Raw genomic sequence first — 27,440 nt, 5'->3', positions numbered from 1 at the left:
AGGGTGGTGTCATCTGCAAAGAAGAAATGAGGAACACAAAAAGGTTTCCATGCCCAGGAACCCTACAGATCTTGCTCGGTTTCAGCCTCCAACGTCTTCCATTTCCTTCAGCCAACAGGAGAACAGGGCTTTCCTCACGCTCAGTAGGTAAAGAATCTGCCTGCAATGCAGGAGATCTGGGTTTCATTTCTGGGTTGGGAAGATCATCTGGAGAAGGAAATGGCAACCCATTCCAGTGTTCATGCCTGGAGAATCCCATGGATAGAGGAACCTGGCAGGCTACAGTCCATGGGATTACAAGAGTTGAACATGAGCTGGCAACTAAACCACCACCAAGAGACTAAAACCATCACCATGCAGGGACTTCCTAGCAGGCTTACATTGAGGGATGAAGGGAAAGTACAAAAACCAAGCTCTTTTCTTCCTGAGACTATCTTGCATTTTCTTTATAGCTTTTTCCTTCTTTTATTCTTTTTCACATATTGATTTTTTTTGTCTCCTTTTTTTCTTAAGTTAAGCTGCCATAACTTTTCTGTATGCTTTTCAGTTTGTGTATTTAATTCCCTTTGCATTTCTAAAGGAGTACTTGCTAAAGCTTTCTTATTGTTTAATGATACCATGTTTTATAGCTCCCACAGCTCTGTCTAGTTCTCTCTGACTCATGTCCTCCAACTTGGTGGAAAGCTTTTGAAAGATCACAGAGAGAACGTAACAACTGAAAACATACCATCCGTGAGTACCCAGGAAGGAGCCCACTGTGAGGTGAAGGAAACACAGCTCCTCATTCTTCAGGAGGCCTCAGGCCTCTCCCCAGGCTGTTCTCCATCCAGCTCCTTGATATGTTTTCCTGAGCTACTTCTTTTTTTCTCCATCATTCATCCAGTTCTGGGAAAACACTAAGGCAAGGGTGCAATGAAGGATTAACTCAGCAGGCCTGGGTTGTCTAAATGCTTCCTATTTCAAAGAAAAGTTTGGCCACTGATCAGATCCTAGGAAATAACCTCTAAGGTCTTGGAATATCTTAGCCATGTAAGTGTTTTTGTTTACTTGGGGCCTAGGCAAAGCCAGATAGTCTGTGTTAAGAAGGTGATTCATGGTGTGAATCTTGGGCCATGTGGTATCAGTGTGATCTCTGGAAGGGTTGGAGACTGGGTAATGAAGATCAACCATGTGGATGCTAAATGCTCATATGATCAATCCCCAAGAAAACCCTGGACACCAAAGCCCAGGTGAGTTTCTCTGGTTGGCAATAGTTTATGCGTGTTGCTGCTCATCATTGCTAAAATTATGCACTATCCATATGACTTCACTGGGAGAGGACAATTGGAAGTTTGTGCCTGGTCTTTCCTGGACTCTCTCCTTTGCTGACATTACTTTGTATCCTGTTGCTGACTTAAACTGTGACTGTGAGTACAGCATCTTTACTGCATTGTGAGCCCTTCTAGCAAATCATAGAACATGAAGGTGGTCTTGGTGAGCCCCGACAATAGAAAGGCAGACCAGTCAATCCTTCTGGTTCTTCCTTGAGATCTCCTCTCCTGGGGTGAGGTATTGAGAGCCTGACTAGGGTTGGGGGACTCACTTGTGGCTTACAGTAGTGGGTCAACATTGAAAAAAGATCAGATGGCAAATATTTCAGGCTTTGCATGTCATTTGGCCTCTTGCAACAGGGTTAAAACCTGCATAATATATTTTCTTAATAAAGTTTTATCTACCCTTTGGAACATCCACTCATTAACTACATCATCAACTCCAGCACTCTAGTAGCATCAACTCACATACCCTACTCACTCTGTGAGGGTATTCTGAGCACCCTTACACCTTTAGTTAGGTCAATTTTGTTCCTTGGTGTCTATCCATTAACAGGTTTGTGTCCATAGTGGTACTGGGTAAGGGGTGGCATATATCTTCTGGGTGGCTCAGTTCTAGGATATGAATCTAAAGTATGATATAGCTGGACACAGCACTCAAGTTCAAAAACCCTACACGGGAGCCCCTAATGTAACCAATGAGACAAAACCCATTCCTTCTTGTCTACAAGATGAGTCCTTAGCTGCCATCTAAGAAAGGTAAAAGTTGGAAAGATGGCTGCTATTACTCTTTGCTGGAGAAAAGCTCTTGGGATTATAACTATGTAGTCAGTTATCTCCTTTGGCCTCACTGCTGTGGCTCATACCTTCTGGCCTCCCACCTGCCAGCATCTGCATTTCCTTGCTGATGGCTTTTTCTGGTGGCCTGATACTGCTCTGCATATGTACCTCAGGCTGGAAATACCAGAGAATTGATGCCACCCTCAAACTCTAGCAATCTTTATCCAGTGATTTGTGGCCCCCCTACAACTATGGGAATAACTCTGAGAAGCCCATTCTACACTGGCTTCCAGAGTGTCCCAGGAGGATTAAGATTTCATTAGTCAAAGTGTAACTTCAATGCACCCTTCTTGGCTTGCTTCCTTTTCCCACTCTTCTCCTAGTACTCCTGGAATCAGCTCTCAAACTTCCTGTATAGATCTTTGTCTCAGGATCTGCTTCTGGGATTACATAAATTAAGACACCTGTCGGTTTGTCTCTTGTTCCCTATTTGCCTTGGGCTTCTCTTCGGTTTTGTTGATTTCGAATACACTGATCCTTGATGCAGGTTTAGGTAGCTCTTAACTGTAAACTTTCAGTAGAGTCTGACCAGTACTGTGGATGGAGACTGGCTTGGGTTTTATGGATGGGTCCTGTGACAGCTTTTTTGCGCCCACAGTGAGTGAGGATATAAGGCTTTAGCAGTGTTCCAAGTGAATGTTCTCTCAGACTTACTTAACATTTTTATTTTAGCCCATTCTTCATGTCTTTCTTCGTTAATCACCCCCATTTCTTACCAAAGCCCTTTCCCCACTATTTCCTGGGATTTCCCCGTACCCCACAGATAAGATCAAGTCCCAGGAGTTTCTTGTATCTTGCAGTTTTTGACAGACTCAAGTTTCCACTGTGTATTATTTAGGCGGTCTGCGTTCTCCTGGGTGAGAGATGTGAGCTGTCATCCTAGGAGAGAGTGTGTACGTGTTTATGTATGTGGTGCGGGGGTGGGGAGGTGAAGGGGAGATGAGGGTGAGAAATTATGGCTGTCACGCCTTATTTTTCTAATGCATCTGGAATCTAACTGCATTAATGGTGACAGCTAGATAGCATTCAACCACTAAGGAAGACTCACAGAACCAAAATGAAAATGCTTACAAATCCGTGGTTTATTGCAGGAAGGGGATCTGATACAGCATCAGCATAGAGGAAAGATAAACGTCACCGCCCAAGGCTGCTTTACAAAGAGGGTCTGGAGAAGTCAGGCTGAGCTCCAGATGTCCTCTCTTTGTAAGGGCCACACATGTGTGCTTCTTCCCTAGGATCAACTGACTTTGAGCACCTTGAACCTAGGGAGCCAGAATGGGAGTCTCAGCCAGGGTTTCTTATTCCCTGCTGGTTACATAGGCATATTCTTGCTACATAATCCGCCCAACAGCACAGCTTCCTGAGACATGAAGAGCAGATGCAAATCATCAGTCTCACTGTTATCGATCAACAATGCTCAAAGCTGGAACAGACTGGCTGGGAACTCCTCAAACTCATGGTTCCAAAGTAACTCCATTAACCAGCACATTCCGTGTCTTGATCTGGCTAATTCCAGTTCTTCTGGAACTGGAACTTCCCCTCACAGCATGGTCTAGCTCCCTGACCTATGAGCAAGCCCTTTTTAGACCTAACGATAACTCTTGGTTTGAGAGTAATTACTTGCCTTAAAGCATGACATAATCACACAGACAATCAAAATTCACCAAATTGCAAACATCTGTAATAACTAAGAAGGGTTTGGTATGGATTTAAACAGATGAACAATCCAATAATATTAGTACAGACTAGCACAAACCTCCTCATATTTTGAACTAACTTTATAATACTTCTGTCTTCCTGACTTACAGTTATCAGCACTTAATGTACATATCCATTAGGCGAGAGAGATTAAGCCATTTCTCCTCCATAGGAAGAACATCATGAGGGGGTTTTAATATAATCTCATAATACAGTAGATCAGCCTTGGTAATGCCATAAATTGTATTAGCTTCTACAATATTAAATTTATCTATGATTTGTGTATTATACCACACAGTAGTGTCATGGATACACAGTACAATATAAATCAGATGTAATTACATATCATTATTTTTGTCCATTCCAACAAAATCTACCTTTTCTCAGAGAGGTGTAGGTTAGAGACCATGTGTGTCTCTGTTATTTCAGGACTCCAAACCTCTTGAAAACACAGTCAAATTCCTTTTCTCTGTCTGAGAGACAGTGGTTCTTAGCGAGATGTTCCACAACTGGGAATAACTCTTCTCTATGGGGAGCCCCCTAGTCCTGTTTAAAGTCTTGTCCAATACCTGCTAGTCATGTTACAGGAAAGGAATGGTTCGCCATCAGTCATGACACTACAGTTGCTACAGAGCACTTTGAGAGGTAACATTCTCCAGTTACAAATTTCCACAGACTGTAGAGCCCACAGGTCTCCCATGCAGTGAGACTCTCTGGTTATTGGGCCTCAGGCAGCTCAGACTCCATTTGAGTTACGACAGCGAAGAGCCCAGATGTGGTGATGTACAAGCCTGTTTCCGCTGCTGAGTTTAGGCAGATTGTCACAGTGTCTGTGCTGGTTGAAAAGCCCATTTTCCCAGTGCTGTGTTACCATTCAATTGCCATCTTTATCTTTCCTCCTGGAGGAAAATGCCTTGGAGGTCCCCCATTTGTCCCAGAAGTCTTTTTTTTTTCCTTCAAAATATCTTTCCTCATTAAAAGTGAATCCCTCTTCATCAATTACTCCTAGACCAGCTCCTAATTCTCCTAAGATTCTCTTTTTTCAAGCTGTTTGATCCACTAGACCTGCTGTTGACATTTAGAGTATTAGCTTCTCACAATTAGGGCTTCCCTAATGGCTCAGCAGTAAAGAATCCTCCTGCAAGGCAGGAGACAAAGGGACTTGGGTTTGATCCTTGGGTCAGGAAGATCTCCTGGAGGAGGAAATGGCAACCCACTCCAATATTCTTGCCTGAAAAATCCCATGGACAGAGGAACCTGGTGGGCTACAGCCCAAAGGGTCGTAAGGAGTTGGACACGACTGAGGAAAAGTTTTCTTACAATTAGGAAATACACCTGGCAGCTGATCACATTGACCCCCCTTAGGCTGTAAGATACTGCAAGTACTTGTGACTGCTAAGTGGAATTTGGTTTGGATATGACATAGAGCTTCCCACAGCCATCCACACAGACTTTCAGGCTTTTCATTCTCAGTGATCCAAGTATACCAAGTTATACTAAATTCTTTTCCTTTCTCAGTGATCCGAGAGTCTCATTGTTCCTCTACCTCTTTATGGCTTTTCACCCACAGTGTTGGGCAAGGAGCTATTTTCACACACAATGTTTTGACAAAGGAACATTTAGAAGATGAACTTCTACTCTTGCATTCCAGAAGATGAGCTTCTATTTTCATATTCCTTAAATCTTCACCATCAAAATTAATGGGCGTGCAATTGCTAACCTAGATGATTATTAATCAGTGTGGATATATATTCCCTTTATTTTCTTCCTAACTCAGGTCTTCCATAATAGCTCTATCCTATGAAATAGTAACCAAAAGACATAGCCACCTTCGTATTGTTCATATGGTTACGGTCAGACATTTCGTTCATCCATCATGAGGACACAGACCACTCTCACAAATGTGTATATGTATGATCACTGGGTTGGCTATTCTGCTTACTTCTTGATTATTCAAAAGAGAATATTTTGATAAATGAGTCCTTCACCCAAAGGGCATCTGAGTTAAAACTAAGAGAATAATATTCTCTTGCTCTATGCTTCTCTTAAGGTACCAAAATTTATTAGACTTTGCCTTTTGTAACACCTATTGATTAGCTAACTTCCCCTTAGCAATAATTTCAATTTTCTTCCACTTATCATTACTTTAATCCAAATATTTCTCCCTAATGAAGGTCCCTCTGGTTAACTCACTGGGTTGGTCTATATGGCTGGCACAAGATATGATAATCCTAAACAATAAGGTCCCACAGTAGAGCATAGTGAACTACATTCAATACCCTGTGATAAACCATAATGGAAAAGAATATGAAAAAGATATAACTTTTAATATAAATCTGTATCTTTTTGTATCTGTATATATATCTGTAACTTTTATATGTATATCTGTGTATAACAGTCACATTGCTATACAGAATAAATTAAACATTAACACTAAATCAACTATACGTGCATGCCAAGTCACTTCAGTTGTGTCCAACTCTTGGGATTCTTAATGGTAGCTCTAGTTTTAGGGATTAACCACCACTGAGAAAGAAAATTTTGATGAGGTAGGGGGGACTTGTTTGTAAATTCCTGTAAAAGATAAACTCTTCCCCCTTAATTTCACCACAACAGTGTAATCATCTATCTCACAAAAGCCTATTTTTAATTCCCCTCACCTTATGTTGCAAAACCCAGTGCTGGAGGTTTGTATATCAGTCCCTTGGTTCTTTGTCATGGCCGTCTTCTTAAGCAAGTGTGTTGGTTATCCATGCCAATTTTCTATTAACCTGTGCCTAGTCCTTCAGTCATGTCTCATTCTTTGAGACCCCATGGACTGTAGCCTGCTGGGTTCCTCTGTCCATGGGATTCTTCAGGCAAGAATACTGGAGTGGGTAGCCAGTCCCTTCTCCAGGGGATCTTCCAGACCCAAGGATCGAACCTGGGTCTCCTTCATTGAAGGTGGATTCTTCACCATTGGAGCCGCCAGAGAACCCCTCTATTAACCTACTACTTTTGGATTGATAAGTAAAATAAGTCAGTGGTATGTGATATTATTTTCCTTATTGTTGCCTGCATGGGCAGCGAACGGAGGACCTTGATATCAAGAGATGTAGCTGGAAGGCTAAATTCATTCTAAGTTTCTACCAAGTGTGAGGTAAGAGGAATGGGATGGAATGGGAAGAACCAGTTTGCTTCTTCCTTCATCAGTCTCTTTCCTTTGGAAAACTATATATATTCGAAAGATATGCAGGTTCTGAGGTATATATCCTCTTTTATTACCCAGATCCTACTGTAGGTTTTTGAAGTGGTTACCTAATGAATACATATGAAGTAGATTTGTCCAATAAGGAAGCTCCAGGCTCAGCTTACAGTTACCAAGTAAGAAAAAATAGTTTTTTTTTTCCCCCTTCCATTGAAATTATAAGAAAAGGGGAAATGTAGCCAATTCTTTTTTTCTTCACTTTAGTAAATTTAGAAGCACTGCAAATGAAATTAACAAATTATACTGGGGTAGAATATATTAATACAAGTTTCTTATAATTTAATCATGTCATATAGAATATATGAAGTATTTTAATGTAAATTTTGAACAGTTTCATTTATAAAATACAAAAATGGGCATAATTAATTTATGATTGTAAATGTCAAGACAGCTTTACCCACAGGGTTGACTGACTAGGTAAAGGAATTTTTGAGGTGCTTGCTTCTTTTTAAAAAATTTCTCCTTTATTTATTTAGGTCATGCCATGTGGGATCTTTGTTCCCTGACCAGGGATGGAATCCAAGCCCCCTGCATTGGATGTGTGTAGTCTCAACCACTGGACCACCCAGTCTCAACCTCCAGGGAAGTTCCCAAGGTGCTTTGTTTCCTGCCTGGGGTAGTAGTTCCAGGGCTATGTTCGATTTATAAAAATTAATCAGTTACACATCTATGATGTGTATACTTTATACAGTTGTGATTTATGTACTTTGGTCGTATATATCATACTTAAATAAAAAATAATAAGACAAAATGAAACAAAATGCAGCCTTATTCCTTAGTACCTTACTTCTATTTAGGGGAAACAAGCAAGAAAACTTCCATTTCTGTTCTTCTTTCCTTTGTATAGATTCCTATTTCCATTTGGATCTATTTTCCTCTGCCTGAAGAACTTCCTTTCACATTTCTTGTAGTGCTAGTTTCCTGATAGTGAATCCTTTCAGTTTTTATACATCTGAAAAACTCTTTATTTCAACTTTTTTTTGAAAATTGTTTTTATTAGGTACAGAATTCTAAGTTGATTTTTTTTTCAGCCCTTGAAAGATGTTGACTAGTATCTTCTTGCTTACATTGTTTCTGATGAGAAATCTGTTGCCACCCATATATTTTTTTATTTTGTATGTAATTTTCCTCCTCTGGATGCTTTTAAGACTTTTTCTTAAAACACTGGTTTTTAAGGGTTTGATTTGATGTGCTTTGTTCAGTTTTCACCAAGTTTCTTGTGTTTAAATTTCACTGTACTTCTTGGCTTATAGTTTTCATCAAATGAAGAAAACTTTTGGCCATGATTTCTGCAATTTTTTCCCTTATGTTCCCTCTTTTCTACTTTCCTACAGGGACTCCTGTAGGTATTTATTAAGTCACTTGAAGTTGTTCTACAGTGTAGTAAAGCTCTGTTAAATTAAAAAGAAAAATTCTCTTTTACATCCATTTTTCACTTTGAGTAGTTTATATTGCTCTGTGTTCATGTTCACGATCCTTTCTTCCACAATTTCTGATCTGTCATTAATCTTTAGTTCATACATTTCAGTTTTCATTTCTAGAAGTTTCATTTGGGTCTTTTAAAAATATCTTTTTTATCTATGTGTTTAGTCACTCAGTCGTGTCTGACTCATTGCCACACCATGGACTGTAGCCTGCCAGACTCCTCTGTCCATGCAGATTCTCTAGGCAAGAATACTGGAGTGGGTTGCCATGCCCTCCTCCAGCAGACCTTCCAACCCAGGAATTGAACCGGGGTCTCCTGCATTGCACATTCTTTTCAGGGGAGCTACCAGGGAAGCCCTTTATATCTGTTATCACTTCAGTCAGTCAGCCATGTCCGACTGTTTATGACCCCATGGACTGCAGCACACCAGACTTCCCTGTCTATTACCAACTCCTGGAGCTTGCTCAAACTCATGTCCATTGAGTCGGTGATACCATCGAACCATCTCATCCCCTGGCGCCCCCTTCTCCTCCTGCCTTCAATCTTTCCCAGCATCAGGGTCTTTTCCAATGAGTCAGTTCTTCGCATCAGGTGGCCAACGTATTGGAGTTTCAGCATCAGTCCTTCCAGTGAACACCCAGGACTGATCTCCTTTAGGATGGACTGGTTGGATCTCCTTGCAGTCCAAGGGACTCTCAAGAGTCTTCTCCAACACCACAGTTCAAAAGCATCAATTCTTTGGCACTTAGCTTTCTTTATAGTCCAACTCTCACATCCATACATGACTACTGGAAAAACCATAGCTTTGACTAGAGGGACCTTTGTCGGCAAAGTAATGTCTCTGCTTTTTAATATGCTGTCTAGATTGGTCATAGCTTTTCTTCCAAGGAGCAAGCATCTTTTAATTTCATGGCTGCAGTCACCATCTGCAGTGATTCTGGAGGTCAAGAAAATAAAGTCTGTCATTGTTTCCCCATCTATTTGCCATGAAGTGGTGGGACCAGATGCCATGATCTTAATTTTCTGAGTGTTGAATTTTAAGCCAGCTTTTTCACTCTCCTTTTTCACTTTCATCAAGAAGCTCTTTAGTTCCTCCTCACTTTCTGCCATAGGGGTGGTGTCATCTGCATATCTGAGGTTATTGATATTTCTCCCAGCAACCTTGATTCCAGCTTGTGCTTCATCCAGCCTGGCATTTCGCATGACGTACTGTGCATATAAGTTAAATAAGCAGAGTGCCAATATACAGCCTTGACGGACTCCTTTACCAATTTGGAACCAGTCTGTTGTTCCACATCTGGTTTAACTGTTGCTTCTTGACCTGCATACAGATTCCTCTGGAGGCAAATAATGTGGTCTGGTATTCCCATCTCTTTCAGAATTTTCCACTGTTTATTGTGATCCACACAGTCAAAAGCTTTAGCATAGTCAATGAAGCAGAAATAGATGTTTTTCTGGAATTCTCTTGCTTTTTCTATGATCTAGTGGATGTTGGCAATTTGATGTCTAGTTGCTCTGCCTTTTCTAAATCCAGCTTGAACATCTGGAAGTTCTTGGTTCATGTACTATTGAAGCCTGGCTTAGAGAATTTTCAGCATTACTTTGCTAGTGTGTGAGATGAATGTAATTCTGTGGTAGTTTGAACATTCTTTAACATTGCCTTTCTTTGGGATTGGAATGAAACCTGAACTTTTACAATCCTGTGGCCGCTGCTGAGTTTGCCAAGTTTGCTGGTATATTAAGTGTAGCCCTCTCACAGCATCATCCTTTAAGATTTGAAATAGTTCAACTTGAATTCCGTCACCTCCGCTAGCTTTGTTCTTAGTGATGTTTCCTAAGGCCCACTTGACATCACACTCCAGGATGTTTGGCTCTAGGTGAGTGATCACATCATTGTGGTTATCTGGGTCACAAAGATCTTTTTTGTACCGTTCTTCTGTGTATTCTTGCCACCTCTTCTTAATATCTTCTGCTTCTGTTAGGTCCATACCATTTCTGTCCTTTATTGTGCCCATCTCTGCATGAAATGTCCCCGTGGTATCTCTAATTTTCTTGAAGAAATCTCTATGGGGTTTGATTCTAAATGTGATTTCGCCCCTCCTACTGTCTGGTTGGGGCTTCTCCTTTGCCCTTGGAAGTGGGATATCTTTTTTTGGTGGATCCAACATTCTACTGTCGATGGTTGTTCAGAGCTTAGTTGCAATTTTGGAGATTTCACAGGAGAAGATGGGTTCACATCCTTCTACTCTACCATCCTGTTTTTAAAAATTGTATCTGTATATATCTGTTTAAAAATATGGAATACAGCTGGAATAACCGCTTTAATGTCTTTGTATTTGTGTCAGTTATGGGTTTCAGTGATTGATTTTTCTCTGCATTATGGGTGTTATTGCCTGCTTGTTGGCATGTTTGATTATTCTTAATTGGATTTCAGATGGTATAAATTTTACCTTGTTGGGGACTGGATATTTTTATGTTCTACAAATACTCTTGAGCTACAGTTAAGTCACTTGGAACTAGTTTGATCCTCTAAGGTTTTGCTTTTAAGATTTGTGAGGCAGGATTCTAGCAGTATTCAGTAAGGGGCTACCTATTTCTGACTACTGAGGGAAGACCTTTCTAAATATGTAATGTTACTCAATGCCTCATGAATTGAGATTTTGTGTCTAACTGGTGGGAACAAAGTTTGTAACTGGCTCCCTGTGACTCCTGGGTATTTTTAATCTTTTTGAGTGGCTCTTCTTCCTGTCTGAGGACGTTTCCTCACACTCTGTGCTGGTCAGTGTTCTGGTGAATGCTTGAGGAGGGCCCTCTTCAGCTCCCCAGCTCAGAGTTCTGTCAGGCACTGCCAAACTCTCAGCTTACCCTCCCTATCTCAGGGAATTTGCTGGGCTTCCCCTGGGTACCCTTCTCTGCTCCGTGCCCTGGAAGAATTCTCAAGACAGTGAGCTGGGGCAACTGCGGGGCTCTCCTCATTTTCTCCTCTTCTCTCAGGGATCAATATTCTTCATTTCCTGATGTCCAGTGCCTCAAAAACTACAGTTTCATAAATTTTGTCCATTTTTTTTTCACTGTTTCAGCTGCGATGGTGAATTCAGCCCCTGATATTATATCTTGGTCAGAAGGGGACATTTAACTGGATCTGTATCTTCTCATCTGAGCCCAATTTCTTACCTATAGAGTGTATCAATTATATTTCATATAATATTGTTCTATTAATGGGAAATAGATGAGTTACATCAAAATGTTTAAGATAAAACCTTTCACTGTCTTTGGAAACACTTCTTCAGTGTCAGTTAAGAGGAAACTGTTACCACAAGTTTGCTTTTATCAAGAATCAGGAAGTACTATGAGATCAGCATTAGACTTTTTAAAAATGTTGTTATGTGTAGGAGACTATATCTTTTAGGTATTCGACTGGAGAAGACACTTGTCAGAATTGTCTGGCTGGCTTAGTTCGCTGTAGTAAGTTTGATGTCATGTCTACTCATGGCACAAATTCTTCTCATGTGATGCCATTTGCTAATGACACAAATTCTTCTGATGTGAGGACAGCTAGTAATGACATAAATTCTTTTTCAAACATTGCTTTAGCATTTTTAATGAGCTTACTAGCTTTTGCTATAATGCTAGGAAATGCTGTGGTCATTTTAGCTTTTGTGGTGGACAAAAATCTTAGACATCGAAGTAATTACTTTTTCCTTAACTTGGCCATTTCGGACTTCTTTGTTGGTAAGTTACATATATTTATTTAAGATAATCTTTCTCGATTATAATTTATTTCTAAAAGCATAAAATGAGCTTTTATTATTTCAAAGGACTGTATAAAATTGGGTACTATTAGAAATAAAAAGTTTAAGGATTTAAATTCAGGGGAGGCTGTATGGTACTATATGGGAATGATATATATATGTAAATAAGGTTTGTAGGGGAATTTTCCTCTAAAAACAGTTTCTTTTTATGGAATAAAAATAAGTCCAGTATTGCTTTAATCTAAGAGTTATTTTTGTTTCTGGAGCTATTTTCCTTGCATGTTTAGGTTTATAAGTATTCCTTTTTAAGTAAGCATAGTTTCTTTAATATCACAGTGTTAGAGTTATAGGAAATGATGCATATACTGATAACTGGGACAATCAGAAAATAGGATGTTCAGGTCAAATAGTATAGCTGATATTATTTTATGATATGATATATCATAGCATGTTGTAAAGTACACCCAACACTAACCTACTTTGCATATGATATGCTATCATAGTGTTAAATAACTATAAGATCATAGAAATCAAAGTAATCATTCTTTGAAAATGTGCACTTCATAATTTCTTATTGCCTGATGATCATTTTCCACAATCCTTATAATAGTGAGTGAATAGTGAAAGTCACTCAGTTGTGTCTTTTTGTGACCCCATGGACTGTACAGTCCATGGAATTCTCCAGGCCAGATTACTAGAGTGGGTAGCCTTTCCCTTCTCCAGGGGATCTTTCCAACCCAGGGATTGAACCCAGGCCTCCCACATTGCAGGTGAATTCTTAACAAGCTGAGCCACCAGGGAAGTGCATATCCTTGTAATAATAAGTAAATATGCAGAAGTGTCTACTGCTGATATTGTTTTATAGGACCTCTTAATTTGTTATTGTGTATAGCTACATAAACACTTACAATTATGTTAAAATGGAGCAAGACTAACAGAACACTTAAGTTTAGTGCCTGGAACATAGTGATTGCTCAACTTGTGTTAGTCTTTTCACTCTTGATCTCTCTGTAGACAAATGTCAACTCAAACCAAGTTCACAAATGTTAGTAGAGTACCTACCATGTATAAGTACTGTTAAGTACCAAGTGCAAATAGATGATGAGGAGAGATAGACAGGACTAGGTTAATCTGTTTCTTTAATAAGCCTTCAAAATAGTACAGTAGATAAGAGAAGTTCAGAAATGACTAACAGGACAAATTGATATGAGAACCTACAAAGACCTACGAAGTGTTATAGGCATTCAGAGGTGGGCGGCAGGGAGCGGTTGGTGGGTGGCAAGGGGAACACATTTTGTTAGAGGATGCTGCCGCTACTGCTGCTAAGTTGCTTCAGTCGTGTCCGACTCTGTGCGACCCCATAGACGGCAGCCCACCAGGCTCTCCCATCCCTGGGATTCTCCTGGCAAGAATACTGGAGTGGGTTGCCATTTCCTTCTCCAATGCATGAAAGTGAAAATTGAAAGTGAAGTCGCTCAGTCGTGTCCGACTCCTAGCGACCCCATGGACTGCAGCCCACCAGGCTCCTCCCTCCATGGGATTTTCCAGGCAAGAGTACTGGAGTGGGGTGCCATTGCCTTTGTTAGAGAATAGTGGCCTCCAAAATGAATGTTAGGGGATGGGAATAATTTCCATAGGCAGAGATGGGGAGGGCAGAGAATTCCAAGAATCAACAGCGATATGCTGATAGAAAATCATTGCATATAGCTTTCTAAGTGTAAGCTCCAGGCTGGCTTGTGTGCAAATGGGCTATACGAGAACAGCAAAGGGTGAAGATGGAATAGTTGGAATCTATACAATGAAGGCCTTTGAATACTAGTGTGAGTCTGGATTGGAGCTTATTCAGAAGGCAATGTGACATTTAACTGAGTAACTGGGTTGAAGCTTCACATTAGAGGCATCAGAAGAGATGTAGGAGGTGGGAGAAGCTGGAGCAGGGGGTGGCTTGGTTTCTGAGAATCTTGCAGTGACCCTGGCAGAAATCAGCAGTGAGGCTCTGAGAGAGGGTCAGTTCAGTCACTTAGTCAGTCCAACTCTTTGCAGCCCCATGGACTGCAGCATGTCAGGCTTTTCTGTCCATCACCAACTCCTGGAGCTTGCTCAAACACATGTACATTGAGTCAGTGATGCCATCCAACCATTTCATCCTCTGTTGTCCCCTTCTCCTCCTGCCTTCAGTCTTTCTCAGCATCAGGGTCTTTTCCCAGGAGTCAGTTCTTGCCATCAGGTGGCCAAAGTATTGGAGTTTCAGCATCAGTCCTTCCAATGAATATTCAGGACTGATTTCCTTTAGGATTGACTGGTTGGGTCTCCTTGCAGTCCAAGGGACTCTCAAGAGTCTTCTCCAACACTGCAGTTCAAAAGCATCAATTCTTCGGCACTCAGTTTTCTTTATAGTCCAACTCTCACATCCATACATGACTGCTGGAAAAACCATAGCCTTGACTAGACAGAAATGTGTTGGCAAGGTAATGTCTCTGCTTTAAGTAAAAAGCAGAGACATTACTTTGCCAACGAGGGTAAGAGTGGAAATAAGTTTAGGAGGCGAGATGCAATGGGGGTGGGGTTGTCAGGCAGGAGAAAGACGTGTTAAAGACCCAGTTCTGGAGACGAGAGAAGTATGACATTCCTCAGAGAAATAGGGAGCATTTGGGAAAGCAGTTTATGCTTCTGATATTGCAATGATAAAAGTTTTGGAGGGAATCTCTAGTTGGAAACATTGACTTAGGAATCCAGGTATAGAAATGACAGGATCACAGAAAAAAGTGGAGAACGAATATAGAAGCATTAAAAACATGCAGCAGTCTCATTTTTCTCCTCAGTTCTGCCTCTCCAGGTAACCAACACCAACAACTTGATACAGATCCTTCCACATCACTCTCTTTGCTCACATGTGCAAGGGTGTGTGCTCAGTTGCTCAGTCACGTCTGACTCTTTGTGACCCCATGGACTGTAGCCTGCTAGACTCCTCTGTTCCATGGGATTTTTCCAGGCAAGAATACTGGAATGGGTTTCCATTTTCTTCTCCAGGGGTTCTTCCTGACCTAGGGATTGAACCCAAATCTCCTACATTGACAGGTGGGTTCTTCACTGCTGAGCCACCAGGGAAGCCCTTTATGCTCACATAAACAGATAAAGTGAAAGTGAAGTCAGTCGTGTCTGACCCTTTGTGACCCCATAGACTGTAGCCTACCAGGCATCTCCGTCCATGGGATTTTCCAGGCAAAAGTACAGGAGTGGGTTGCCATTTCCTTCTCCAGGGGATCTTCCCGACCCAGGGATCAAACCCGGGTCTCCTGCATTGTAGGCAGATGCTTTACCCTCTGAGCCACAAGGGAAGCCTGCACAGATAAATACACGAGTATATTTATATGAACAGAGAATATTCTATTATAAATATATGTATCCCCCTCCTTCTTCACAGAGCTGTACAACTTTTAGATGATACTCAACATTTAAAATGGATGATGTATTTTGACTATTCCAAAGGAAGGACGGACTTGTATACCTCATGGTCAGAAGGGATGGAGTAAAAATATATCCAAGGGAGAAAGACTGAGGCCTGAAGCTTTTGAATGAAGATGGTTCTAGACAAGAACAGAGTGCCTCTGTATAAGGCCCAGGGTCAGCATCATGGCAGGCCTACCACTGTGGTCTTGAGCATCACAATCTGTGGTTCCTCTTTGAGAAATGTCCCTGCAGATGTGATGACTCAGCAGTCCTGGCGGTCCTCCTCTATCGTCAGGTGGATGGGAAAAGAAATGGCTTTGCTCCTGATGACAGCAGCTGGACACGGGCCAGAATCTCTCTTAATCAGCTGGTCTCATCCTTCACATTTTCCCTGCTCCCTGCCAGCTCCATCCAGAGGTCCACTGATCTAATGCAGTAGTCACCATGACAACACAGGGCTTGGCAGCGTCTTCGAGAGCATTTTGTAACTAGATCTGAGTTTTTTGTCAGTCCTGTTCCTTCTCCTTTGCCATGCTCAGAAGTGTGTCTTTTTAGCTCTGAGCCTATAGGACCTCACGGTGGTGGTGGTGGGCCAAGATGGGCCTTATGAGAGATTTTCTGTAGCTGTAAGATAGCAGTTCTTAATATTTAGGGTCATGAGATCCAGAGCTCCACATCCATGTGGTGATGCCAGTGCAGGTTAGAGCATCATGTGCTCCATATGGTGGGCTTTCTGGCTGAATGTCCTCCTGCCACAGGTTTTTGAACTGGCCTCCTACAGAAGTAATTTCTTAAAATTTTTGCCACCTGAGCAGCTTCCTAGGCTGAATTTAGTTGAAAAGGAAAGATTTATTGAGGAAAAATTTTAGTATCAGGTGCATTAACATATCTCATCTATATATTACTCCAGAAAAATATTATTTATATCTATGAGTGAGCGAGTGAAGTCGCTCAGTCGTGACCGACTCTTTGCAACCCCATAGACTGTACCTACTAGGCTCCTCTGTCCATGGGATTTTCCAGGCAATAGTACTGGAGTGGATTGCCATTTCCTTCTCCAGGGGATCTTCCCAACCCAGGGCTTGAACCTGGGTCTCCCACATTGTAGACAGATGCTTTACCATCTGAGCCACTAAATTATCACATGACCAATGCTTCCATCTATGGGTACCTTTTTCATATCTACATTTGTGTGGGTATGTATGGGCTACAAAGCACATGATGGGTGATCCAGACAGTATCTTCAAGGGCAAAAGGTTATTGTTGATGACAGAGTCAGAACCACATTTTCAGGATGGCAAAGTGTATCTTTAGTATAACTCAGAAGTATTGTGGGTTCAGTTCCAGACTGCTGCAATAAAGCAAAAATCAAAATAAGAGTCACATGAATTTTTTGGTTTCTCAGTGCATGTAAAAGGTATAGCTGCAGTCTACTAAGTGTGCAATAACATTATGTCTAAAAAAATAATGTACACACCTTAATTTAAAAATATTCTGTGGTAAAAAATGCTAACCATTTTCCAAGCCTTAACACAGTCATAATCTTTTTGCTCATGGGAAGGTCTTGCCTTGATGTTGATGGATGCTGACTGATCAGGGTGGTGGGTGCTGAAAGCTGGGGTGCCTGTGGCAATTTCCTAAAATGAGACAACACTGAAATTTGCCATATTCGCTGGCTCTTCCTTTCCCTTGAATACTTACAGGTCATTCTAGGCTTATTAATCGGCTTAATTGCAATGTTGTTATGTCTCATGGAATAGGGAAACCTGAGGAGACAAGGAAATGGCAGGCTGGTGAGGCAGTCAGAACACACACATTTATGAAGCTCACTGAATTATTTGGGCAAAGTTCATGGAGCTCCAAAACAATTAAAACAGTAATGTCAAAGATCACCACAACAAACATAATAATAAAAAAATAAAAATATTGTGAGAAGTAGCAAATGTGACACAGAGACGCAAAAGAAGCGAAGGCTATTGGAAGAAATACCGGCTGCCCGACTCTGCTCGATGCAGGGTTGCCATGACCCTTCCATTCATAATAAATGCAGTATCCGTGAAGTGCAACAAAGCGAAGTGTAACAGAGTGAAGTGTGCTGGTGCCTTGAGGCCTCAGGTCCGGACTCTTCTCTTTCCCTCTGTGTTAGTCAGCTTGGGTTGCCCCAACAGAACCACCACAGTCTGAGTAACTTTATAGCAGTTCACTCTCTCAGAGCTCAGGAGGCTAGGACATCCCAGGTGCCAGCTGATTTGGTGCCTGGTGAGGGCTCTCCTCCTGGCCTGTAGATGGCTGCCATCTTGCTTCATCCTCATCTGGCCTTGAGAGACAGCGAGCGAGTGAGCTTCCTGGTGTTTCTTCCTCTAAGGACACTAAGCCTGTTGGATTAGGGCTCTACCCTTACAACCTAATTTAACTTTAATTACCCCCTTATAGGCCCTATCACTCTGGGGATTCGGGCTTCAGCATGTGAATTTTGGGGGAGGGTGACACAAACGTTCAGTCCATAGCACCCTCAATACAATCACTGTTATCCACACATTGCTCTGTTGGTCCAAAGAATTCACTAGGGCTTTCAGCTTCCCCTCTACCTTTTGACTGTCATCTTCTCATGGAAGATGCAGTTTTTTTTTTTTTAACTTTATTTTTAATTGGAGGATAATTGCTTTACAATACTGTGTTGGAGACCCAGGTTCGATCCCTGGGTCGAGAAGATCCTCTGGAGAAGGAAATGGCAACCCACTCCAGTACCCTTGCCTGGAAAATCCCATGGACAGTGGAGTGTGGTAGGCTACAGTCCATGGGGTCACAAAGAGTCAGACATGACCGAGTGACTTCACTTTCACTTTTCTGCCATATATCAATATGAATCAGTCATAGCTATATATATGTCCCCTCCTCTTGAATCTCCCTTCCACTTTCCACAAGATGTAGCTTCTTAACTGGCTTCAGAAAGAAGGGGCTATACAGGATTGACAGCAATTTTTAATGAAAATAGACTTCCCCATTTTCATCTACTCATTCATCCGATACTGATTTATTTTGAACCAGGCACCCTTTTAGGTGCTGGGGATATATCAGGGAAAATACAGTAAAAAAAAAAAAAATCCCTGCCCTCATGGTGCTTGTACTTTTTCGGGGAACATGGGTGGGGAGACAGACAATAAACAATATAAATAAATAAATAAAATTACATGACATTTTAGAGGGTGATCATTTGCTACTGAGAAAAACATAGTGGGGAGGAAGTATGTTGGAGGTAGAGGTTACAGTGTTAACTTCAGGGGTGGGGCTCTCTGAGGAAGATTCACTTGAGTAAACAGAAGGAGCCTTGAGTAAACAGCAGGGAAGTGTGCTGCATGTCAGGATACCCACGCAAGGATCTGAGGGTGTGGGTGTGGGTGTGGTGTATTTGAGGTCAGATAGGGTGAAGAGATATCACTGTCAACAAAGGTCCATACAGTCAAAGCTCTGTTTTTTCCAATAGCCATGTATGGATGTGAGAGTCGGACCATGAACCGAGTGCGAAAGAATTGATGCTTTTGAATTGTCGTGTTGGGAAGACTTTTGAGAGTCTCTGGGATTGCAAGAAGATCAAACAACTCAATACTAAAGAAAATCAACCCTGAATATTCACTGGAAGGGCGGATGCTGAAGCCGAAGCTCCAATACTTTGGCCACCTGATGTGAAGAGCCAACTCTTTGAAAAGACTGTGATGCTGGGGAAGATGGAAGGCCAAAGGAGAAGGGGGCAGCAGAGGATGAGACAGCTAGATAGCATCACTGACTCAATGGACATGAATTTAAGCAAACTCTGGGAGACAGTGGAGGACACAGGAGCCTGAGTTGCTGCAGTTCATGGGGTTGCAAAGAGTCAGACATGACTTAGTGACTGAACAACAACAAGGGTGAAGAGGAGTGAGCCAGGAGTGGAGGAATAGCAGAGGGTTTTTTCTCTCACACTGTCCCTACCTCTTGCCTGGAAAATCCCATGGATGGAGGAGCCTGGTGGGCTGCAGTCCATGGGGTTGTGAAGAGTCAAACATGACGGAGCAACTTCACTTTCACTTTCATGCACTGAAGAAGGAAATGGCAACCCATTCCAGTGTTCTTGCCTGGAGAATCCCAGGGACAGGAGCCTGGTGGGCTGTGCATCTATGGGGTCACACAGAGTCGGACACGACTGACGTGACTTAGCAGCAATCCCTACCTTACAGAGTTTCTATGACAGTTAGATGAGATGATATATGTAATGCACACAGGACAGTGTCTGGCATATGGCAATTGTACAAAACCTATTAGCTGTTATTAATTTACTTGAGTTAAATGTGTGTGCCATTAGTCAGTTCTAGATGTTGTGAAAAATATGAAGACCGACTTCCAACATGGTCCCAATCTTAACACGTGACAATGTTATAAAGTAGGATGTGTCTGTACACGAGAGAGGGAGAGATGACTGAGGTGCCAGGAGAGGGCAGGTGACAAAGGGTCACTTCTACCTAGGAAGTTCCAATAAAGATGATAAGAAAGATATCATTTTTTTTTACACTAAGTGAAGAATGAGAAGGAGTTAAATAGACTTCTCTGTAGAAGAGAGATCTTCAAGGAAGAAGAATGTTCTTGGCAAAAGCAAAAAGATGTGGCAATGTGAGATGTGTTTAGGGGAAGGGCGGTCCATCCTGTCTGGGTTGGATCATGAACACAAAACATGTTGGGACCTGAACTTAATTTGGAAAGTAATAAGGAGCCATTGAAGGTATGATGTTTGTGACAGCTATTTTTAAAATGACATTTAAAGAACATGTAAGAGATCAGTACTGAATTTGTTGATGAAATACCATGAATTTCTAAATTATAATCAAGCAGGTTTGGTCATTTTAGATAGTTCATTGTGTCGTGTTTGCGTCTCTTTGTATTCATTGATACGTGCTATATTTTTTAACCTTCATTTTTTCCCCCCATGCAGGTGTGATCTCCATTCCTTTATTCATCCCTCACAAGCTCTTCAACTGGAAGTTTGAAAATAACATTTGTGTCTTTTGGCTCACTACTGACTATCTTTTGTGTACAGCATCTGTGTATAACATTGTACTCATCAGCTTTGATCGATACCAGTCAGTCTCAAATGCTGTAAGTCAAAACATTAATTTATCCTGCTTAGAAGATTAGATATTTGTAAATTTTATAAATTTTGGGTCCCTAAGCAAGAATTTTTGTCTGTTTGTTTAATTGACCAACCTTAGAGAAGCCTGATTACCCTTTTGTTGGCACTAAATTCTCACTGGCTGTTAGTGAACACTTTCTGTGTGTTTGGTTAAGTCACTGCCCTGTGTCCAATGAGAATCGGAAAATGTCCAACAGAATCCAAGGCAAGTTGTAAGAAGTGGTAAACTGAGTCTGTAGTAGGTTGGATATGCATGAGTCTCACAGTAGGTTTATCTGTTCAACTCCTTAGAAAACTTGAGACCTAAATGTGTTCTTCACGATTGAACTTGGTGGGCAGGTAGAAAGACTCCCAGACTTCTGCATGTCATGAGGAAATTAAGTTTGAATGACCAAAGGAAAAAACAGTGTACAGGGAAGCCACAGGCTATACCAGTGAACTAACCAGTGCCAGTTTAGGACCCAGGCCAAGCAAGTCTGAACTAACCAAGATCTGGAATAGTCTCATCAATTAGTTCATGACAGTTCTTAAGCAAGCTAAATTTATCAGCAACAAGGGAGAGAATAAGATTGATGTTAGGAAGGATGAAGGATGGGAGGAGGCCACAGAAATAATGGGACAGTGATCTGAAGAGTTTGAGGCCTTGATGGGAAACTTCCTTCACTCCCGAGTCCCAGGGACCTAAATGTATAGGGAATGATTTTGTGACAGGGATTTTGTTAAGGACTAGAATACAGCACTGAATCTGCAGTCTTTTTTTTTTTTTGAGGAACATAACAGTCTAATGTGGAAATGGATCCATAAACAAAGGGACTAAGTGTGGTGCTGGAGGCATTGAGAGGCTAGGGACAGCTCTGTCCTGGGAGAGCTGCGCATCTTGGAGGCAGACAGGACTGGGAGGGCGCATTGGATAAGGATAGGATAAAATACCATTACAAAGAGATTCCAAAATGCTGAGACTCAGACTATAAGGCAGAAGTTAATTTCTCTCTCATAGAACAGTTCAGGAAGATTAGAAGGCTCTGCTCCAGCAGCTCACCCAGGGACCCAGGCTCTGTACTCTCTAGAGCAGGCACTTATGACCTCTGTTGCAATTGCTCAAATAAAACTTTATCATCCAAATAGTTGGTGGGCCACACGTGCTCCATGATCAGTGGTTTGCTAACCCCCATCCTAAGTCATTAACCTCCTTGGCATGCTCAAAGTCAAGTTGTTGTCATTTCAGGTTTCAGAAAAGAAGAGCAGAAGGCAGAAGTCCAGGGCAAAGGATTTTCTTTTAACCAAGTAGTGCAGAATCACACAATCATTTCCACTCACCTTTCACTGGTGAAATGTAGCCACATGGCCTTACCTTATTGTAAGGGAAGCCAGGAAGTGTGTTCTCTAGCTGAGCTGCCATATGGCAAGGAAGAAGTAGAGAATGGGATGTGGTGGGACAGCCAGACACTTGACATTGAGTACTTCACTGGCACCAGAGTCCACTGCAGTTTGTACTGGATGAACTCTGGAGAGAGTACAGATCAGTTTGGATTAGCAATCTAGAAGCGTATAATCTATTTTTCAAACTGCAGGCAGTAACTCATTATTGAGTCATGAAGTCAGTTCAGTGGCCTGGTACATCACTTTTTCTTAGAATGAAAAAACATGAAAACAAGTAGAACAGAACTTACAAATTAGAGTAAATCAGAGTACCCTGTGTATAATAAAGGTAAGAACTGTTTTATGAATACTTCTGTCAGTATCCTTAAGGGTTTAAAATGCATTTCTTACTTGAGGTCACAGTCAAAATGTTTGAAAAGCAGTGCTAATTATTTAATTATCTTCCCTATTTGTACTTTAAACATTTCCTTTCCTTCTGTGTCTTCTTTTTAATCTCAACTGAGTGTTCCTAGTTAGTGTTCAGTGGGACATTTCTTCATTGCAGGCTCAAACTCTTGAGTGAACCTCAGGTTTGTGTAAAGGAAAGGGGCGGCTTTCCCAGTTAGAAAAAAGGCTTAGACATTACAGAGAGTTGAGGAGTGATGCCCAGAGAGGAAAATGGATGGGTTTATTTCTTGGTCTTGCCCTGAGAAATTCCCTGACAATGCAGGCTGTAAACTTGGTGAGGGCCAGGTCAGCTGGACCCGGGTCCCTAGCACACGGCAGAGACAAACATAACAGGTGCTAGAGGCAGCGGTGTGTGAATGCTCATGGGGGTGAGCAGGCAGCACCAGCACCTCTGTTGGCTGAGTTCCAGCCCAGCTGTAGGAAGCCAGAAGGAAACCTTCAAAGACCACAGGAGCTCGTAGGAAGTGATCATGGGGAACAGAGCCCTTGCTGTAGCTAAAAGTCGAGAAGACAGCGTAACAGGTCAGGGTAACAGGAGGGGCTTGAGAAATGGGAATCTGACAATAACTGAGGAAAGGAAGGTTCAATGCAAATGGCCATGCCTGACAAGCACTTAGAATGGCCCTGCAATCCCATCTCATTATTAACACCAGCACGTTCCAGGGGCTGCTCTGCCTCACAAAAGAAACCTGACTGACAGAATGCTTGGATGTCTTATGGAAGTGGGGAAGGAGGCAGGGTAAGAGGAGACATCCTGAATAATGGACATATTCTGTAAAAGGTGAGAAGTGGGCCACGGATGAATTTCAGGGAGGCATGGGCCTGGATTCAAGCAATTTTGAACTGTCATCTGTCTAACATGCTACCCAGAGATGAGGGAAGAGACTGGCATCATCATCTCAATTCCCTTGGATGTCTGTTATTCCATTTGACCTTATACATAACAGAAAAGAGATCACTTTCCAGCGTATTGTACCATATCATTACAAAGGCTGAACAAAGCAATTAAAAAACTAAATGCAGCTTTATGACCATCTGGGTATTGTTACTATCTTCATAATCATTAGACTTAAGTGCAAGTATTAATTAGTGGTATGAGAAGCAGAAGGCAAAAAGATGTACTGTACATGGGAGCTTGTGGTTAGCACCATATACATTTTAGGTTAGCCTCAGAAATACCAGTAATTTGGAAAAAGGGTGAAAAAAAGGGGGGAAAAAAACAATTCTAAAAAAGTAACTTAAAAAATTTAAACAAACCTCCTTTTACCTCTAGCCCGTTGGTGAGCCCTCCTCAGCACATACAAGCCATTAAAGAAAGACAGTGCTTAGCACTGTTATACCCTTTTAATAAAAATGAGAACATACTTCAGGACAAGACTTAAAAACTCAGAGAAAATGGTACTTGAAAGATGGTGAAAAGGGAAGTGTGTTCCCACGTCATGGGTAAATCATTTCCTTTCCCTTGAGTATAAGCAGAGAAACATGGAATATGGCTGGAAGAAATCTTACTGATCTGAAAGGGGTTTGGAGAGATTGTCTGCTCCAAGTCCCCTTGGAAAAGTCTTGGGTCACATGGTTACCCCTAATACAGGTAGTTGGCATCTTAGATTTCTTATAGAAGATATTCTTTAAGATTTTAGAATCTATCAAAGGTCCTGGGATCTGACAGCAATCCTCCCCCACAGAATCTCATCTTTCCTGATAGAAGCCTGTCCCTGTGCTCAAGTGGGCTTAGAGTATTCTTCACTCCTAAAAAAGACCGTGGCACTCACCACAGCACTCACTCATCTCCCCAAGTGGCTGGCCACCATTGCTTCAGTACCATTTTTGCTGGGTGGATACGTTTGTAGAAATAAATGCTAGGTTTTGCTTGTAACACTGTAGTCTCTTCCTACAGCTGATTTAACTCTCTTTCTTTTTGTGCATCATCTTGTGGGAGGAATGTAAGAGTTCTGTCCTTTTTGACCCCACCTGGAAGGCTCAGCATAAACTGCAGAATAGGTTCTGTCTTTCAAACTTTTTTTACTGTGATTTCAGTGATAAATGCATTTTACACTGTGATTTGGTATGCACATTTCTCTCTCTCTCTTATGTATATCTATTAATGTTTTCCCAAAGCAAGAGTTTCATCAAACAATACATAGCCTTATGATGTGTGAGGCATTCTGACATTGATTATCCCAATTTGTTAAAAATGCTGCTCACGACCCAGCTGGCAGGTTAAAAGCACTGTGAACGTGTTCACTCAGTTTCAGTTAACAGTTCAGATTAGTGTCTGTGGACTAGGAAAAATTGTGTTCTTCTTTTAGATATTAACCTTGACATTTTCCGTAGTGTCAGATGTTTAACCTTAAACTGTAAGAAAGCCTACATCTAGGCCCAGGGTTCACCAAAACCAAACCCTCTGCCCCGGCCCAATCACATTACCCAGATTCAGTGACCAGCTCCACTGTGCACATCACGGAAATTCCTGAGGGCTGACGGTATGCTTTGTGCAATCAACATGTGCTCATTGTATTAAAAATAATTTATTTGGTTTCTTTTAGGTGTCTTACAGAGCTCAACATACTGGGACCTTGAAGACTGTGACTCTGATGGTGGCCGTCTGGGTGGCGGCCTTCTTAGTGCATGGGCCAATACTAGTTTCAGAGACTAGGAAGGAATTGGGGGCGGATTGCAAACCTGAATTCCTTGAAAAATGGCATATCCTTGCCCTCACGTTACTCTTCGAATTCGTGATCCCAGTCTTGCTAGTGGCTTATTTCAACATGTATATTTACTGGAGCCTATGGAAGCGCAGTCATCTCAGTAGGGGGCATTCTGGATTCATTTCTGCCCCTTCCAGTAGCAGTGGACGCTCATTCAGGAATGGACTGTTTTCGAGGCCATCTCTTTCCAACCTGGAGGAATCAGCAGCATCCCTTCGTTCTGAGAAATCAGGAAGAAAGAGCAGCCTCTTGTCTTCCTTAAGACCCCAGATGAATAGTTTAACCGCTTCCAAAACGAGCTCTCTCTCCCATTCAGATTCCCTAGCTCTTCACCAAAGGGAACATCTTGAGCTGCGCAGAGGCAAGAAACTAGCCAAGTCACTGGCCATTCTCTTGGGTGTTTTTGCTGTTTGCTGGGCTCCCTACTCTCTGTTCACAATTATTCGTTCATGTCATGGCACACACTCAGATCTCTCAAACGCTGTGTACGAGTTCACATTTTGGCTTCAGTGGTTCAATTCCTTTGTCAATCCTTTTTTGTATCCCTTGTGTCACAAGAGTTTTCAGAAGGCCTTCTTGAAATTATTTCGGGTGAAAAAGCAGTCCATACTATCACATAATCGGTCAACATCTAATTGAAGATAATCGTTTTGCTTATGTAAATTTCAGTCTTGCTCTCACTTAAATGAGTCTGGCTTTCATTGTGCCCTTTCCACTCTACTGAAAAAGTCCATAAAAATGTAACACTTGAAACACTGAACAAACAAATAAAAAACCCCTGGAACCTATAAGTCAGTGGAAAATTATTCTGGTGAATAACAACATTATTAGAAACTGACAAGAATATTTTTGTAAACTCAGAGCCACAAAAGCACTATATTTTTCTTAGTCATCACCTCTTCTTTGTCTTTTAGATCTTAAGATAACTTTGATTGTGAAATTCAAAAATTTTGGTTTTCTTTCTAGATGTTCAGTGTTGCCACAGTCTTAAGTGAATTTCCATTTTCATTTTACAGTGATGAAAACTCATCACGTTTTAAGATCATTCTCTAAAGCATACAAAAGGAAAACGAGCTCTTTAGCCCTTTTTCCTGGGGGTGGGTAACGCTGTTATGGTCACTGGGCAGGAGAATTAGGGTTTGAGTGAGGGTGAGGAGGTGAGGATGCTCAGATGAAAGAGCAGAGGGCATGTATACTTCCAGACTCTGCATTCCTGATCCGAGAAAAGAAGAAAGTGTGGGATGATGGGGGAAAGAGGAGGTCACTGCAGCTCTTGAAGGTTCTCAATGAAGTAATCTTGGAGTCCCTGGCAATCATAGGATGACAGGGTGAGGGATAGGTAATGGGTTGAAAGGATGGCTTTCCCGTTTCCTTCCTGCCCCCTTGTCCTAACTTGCACATCAGCTAAAACTTCTCCATGAGAAAATATGAAAGAATGAGAAAGGCTAAGAGATGCAAAAGGACTATAAGATTAAACCTGATGTATCTGGTATAACATTCACAGAACTAGTATGTGTCAATAATTATGAATCAAATATATTTCTGTCTTTGATCTTTTAACTCATGTGCTCAATATTTTATATTGTAGTGCTCAGAGTGATTCCTTCACTATGCAGTTAATGTAGGTTATACCTAACTGATGAGTTGCATTTTATTAGTCTCGTGACATTTTGGTCTTTTTGTCATTATTAATTTTTTAGAGTATTCTTTACCTGTCTTTGTCATAACATTTCATTGTGATTTCATAGTTAATCTCTTCAGTAAGATTTTACCAGTATTTCTACAATTTCTTACAATTCTTATAATACAGATTAGTCATTTTCATATCTTAGATCTTTTAAACTTTTGATTCATCAAAAACATTAAAATACGAAAATCTTTGAAGTATATCATAAATGCTGAGAAATGCACATGGGTTTTTACATACACTTACACATTAACATTAGTTTCAAAATAGGAAATATGTTTGATATTCAATCATAATTGAAAAACTTGAGAAATAAACCCTCATAAACACACAA

General features: G+C 41.3%; 1 protein-coding gene across 4 annotated transcripts; it reads left to right on the top strand.

Annotated features, from left to right (window-relative positions):
• Nucleotides 1-27,440, top strand: HRH4 (histamine receptor H4). Of its 4 annotated transcripts, XM_069569280.1 has the most exons (6): nucleotides 1-143; nucleotides 1,059-1,229; nucleotides 7,117-7,211; nucleotides 7,572-7,690; nucleotides 20,687-20,850; nucleotides 25,258-26,970. In XM_069569280.1, the coding sequence occupies exons 4-6, from the start codon at nucleotides 7,633-7,635 to the stop codon at nucleotides 26,056-26,058; spliced, it is 1,023 nt and encodes a 340-aa protein (XP_069425381.1). In that variant the 5' UTR covers nucleotides 1-143; nucleotides 1,059-1,229; nucleotides 7,117-7,211; nucleotides 7,572-7,632; the 3' UTR covers nucleotides 26,059-26,970. The 4 variants fall into 4 exon arrangements, with proteins under 4 accessions (XP_069425381.1, XP_069425378.1, XP_069425380.1 ...); XM_069569279.1 differs by lacking the exons at nucleotides 1,059-1,229; nucleotides 7,117-7,211 and adding an exon at nucleotides 6,915-6,987 and having other exon boundaries at nucleotides 65-143; XM_069569277.1 differs by lacking the exons at nucleotides 1,059-1,229; nucleotides 7,117-7,211 and having other exon boundaries at nucleotides 12-147.

The sequence above is a fragment of the Ovis canadensis genome, chromosome 23 (genome assembly GCF_042477335.2).
Source record: "Ovis canadensis isolate MfBH-ARS-UI-01 breed Bighorn chromosome 23, ARS-UI_OviCan_v2, whole genome shotgun sequence".
NCBI classification, from domain to species: Eukaryota; Metazoa; Chordata; class Mammalia; order Artiodactyla; family Bovidae; genus Ovis; species Ovis canadensis.
Note: the sequence above shows the minus strand (reverse complement) of the source record. Positions and strands in the feature narration are given on the sequence as shown.

What these genes read in the sequence shown, in the direction of transcription:
- HRH4 (XM_069569278.1), top strand. Translation starts at nt 12,001, where the DNA reads ATGTCTACTCATGGCACAAATTCTTCTCATGTGATGCCATTTGCTAAT. An exon ending in CATTTCGGACTTCTTTGTTG is followed by an intron (nt 12,254 to 20,686) that starts GTAAGTTACATA and finishes CCCCCCATGCAG; the next exon opens with GTGTGATCTCCATTCCTTTA. An exon ending in ACCAGTCAGTCTCAAATGCT is followed by an intron (nt 20,851 to 25,257) that starts GTAAGTCAAAAC and finishes GGTTTCTTTTAG; the next exon opens with GTGTCTTACAGAGCTCAACA.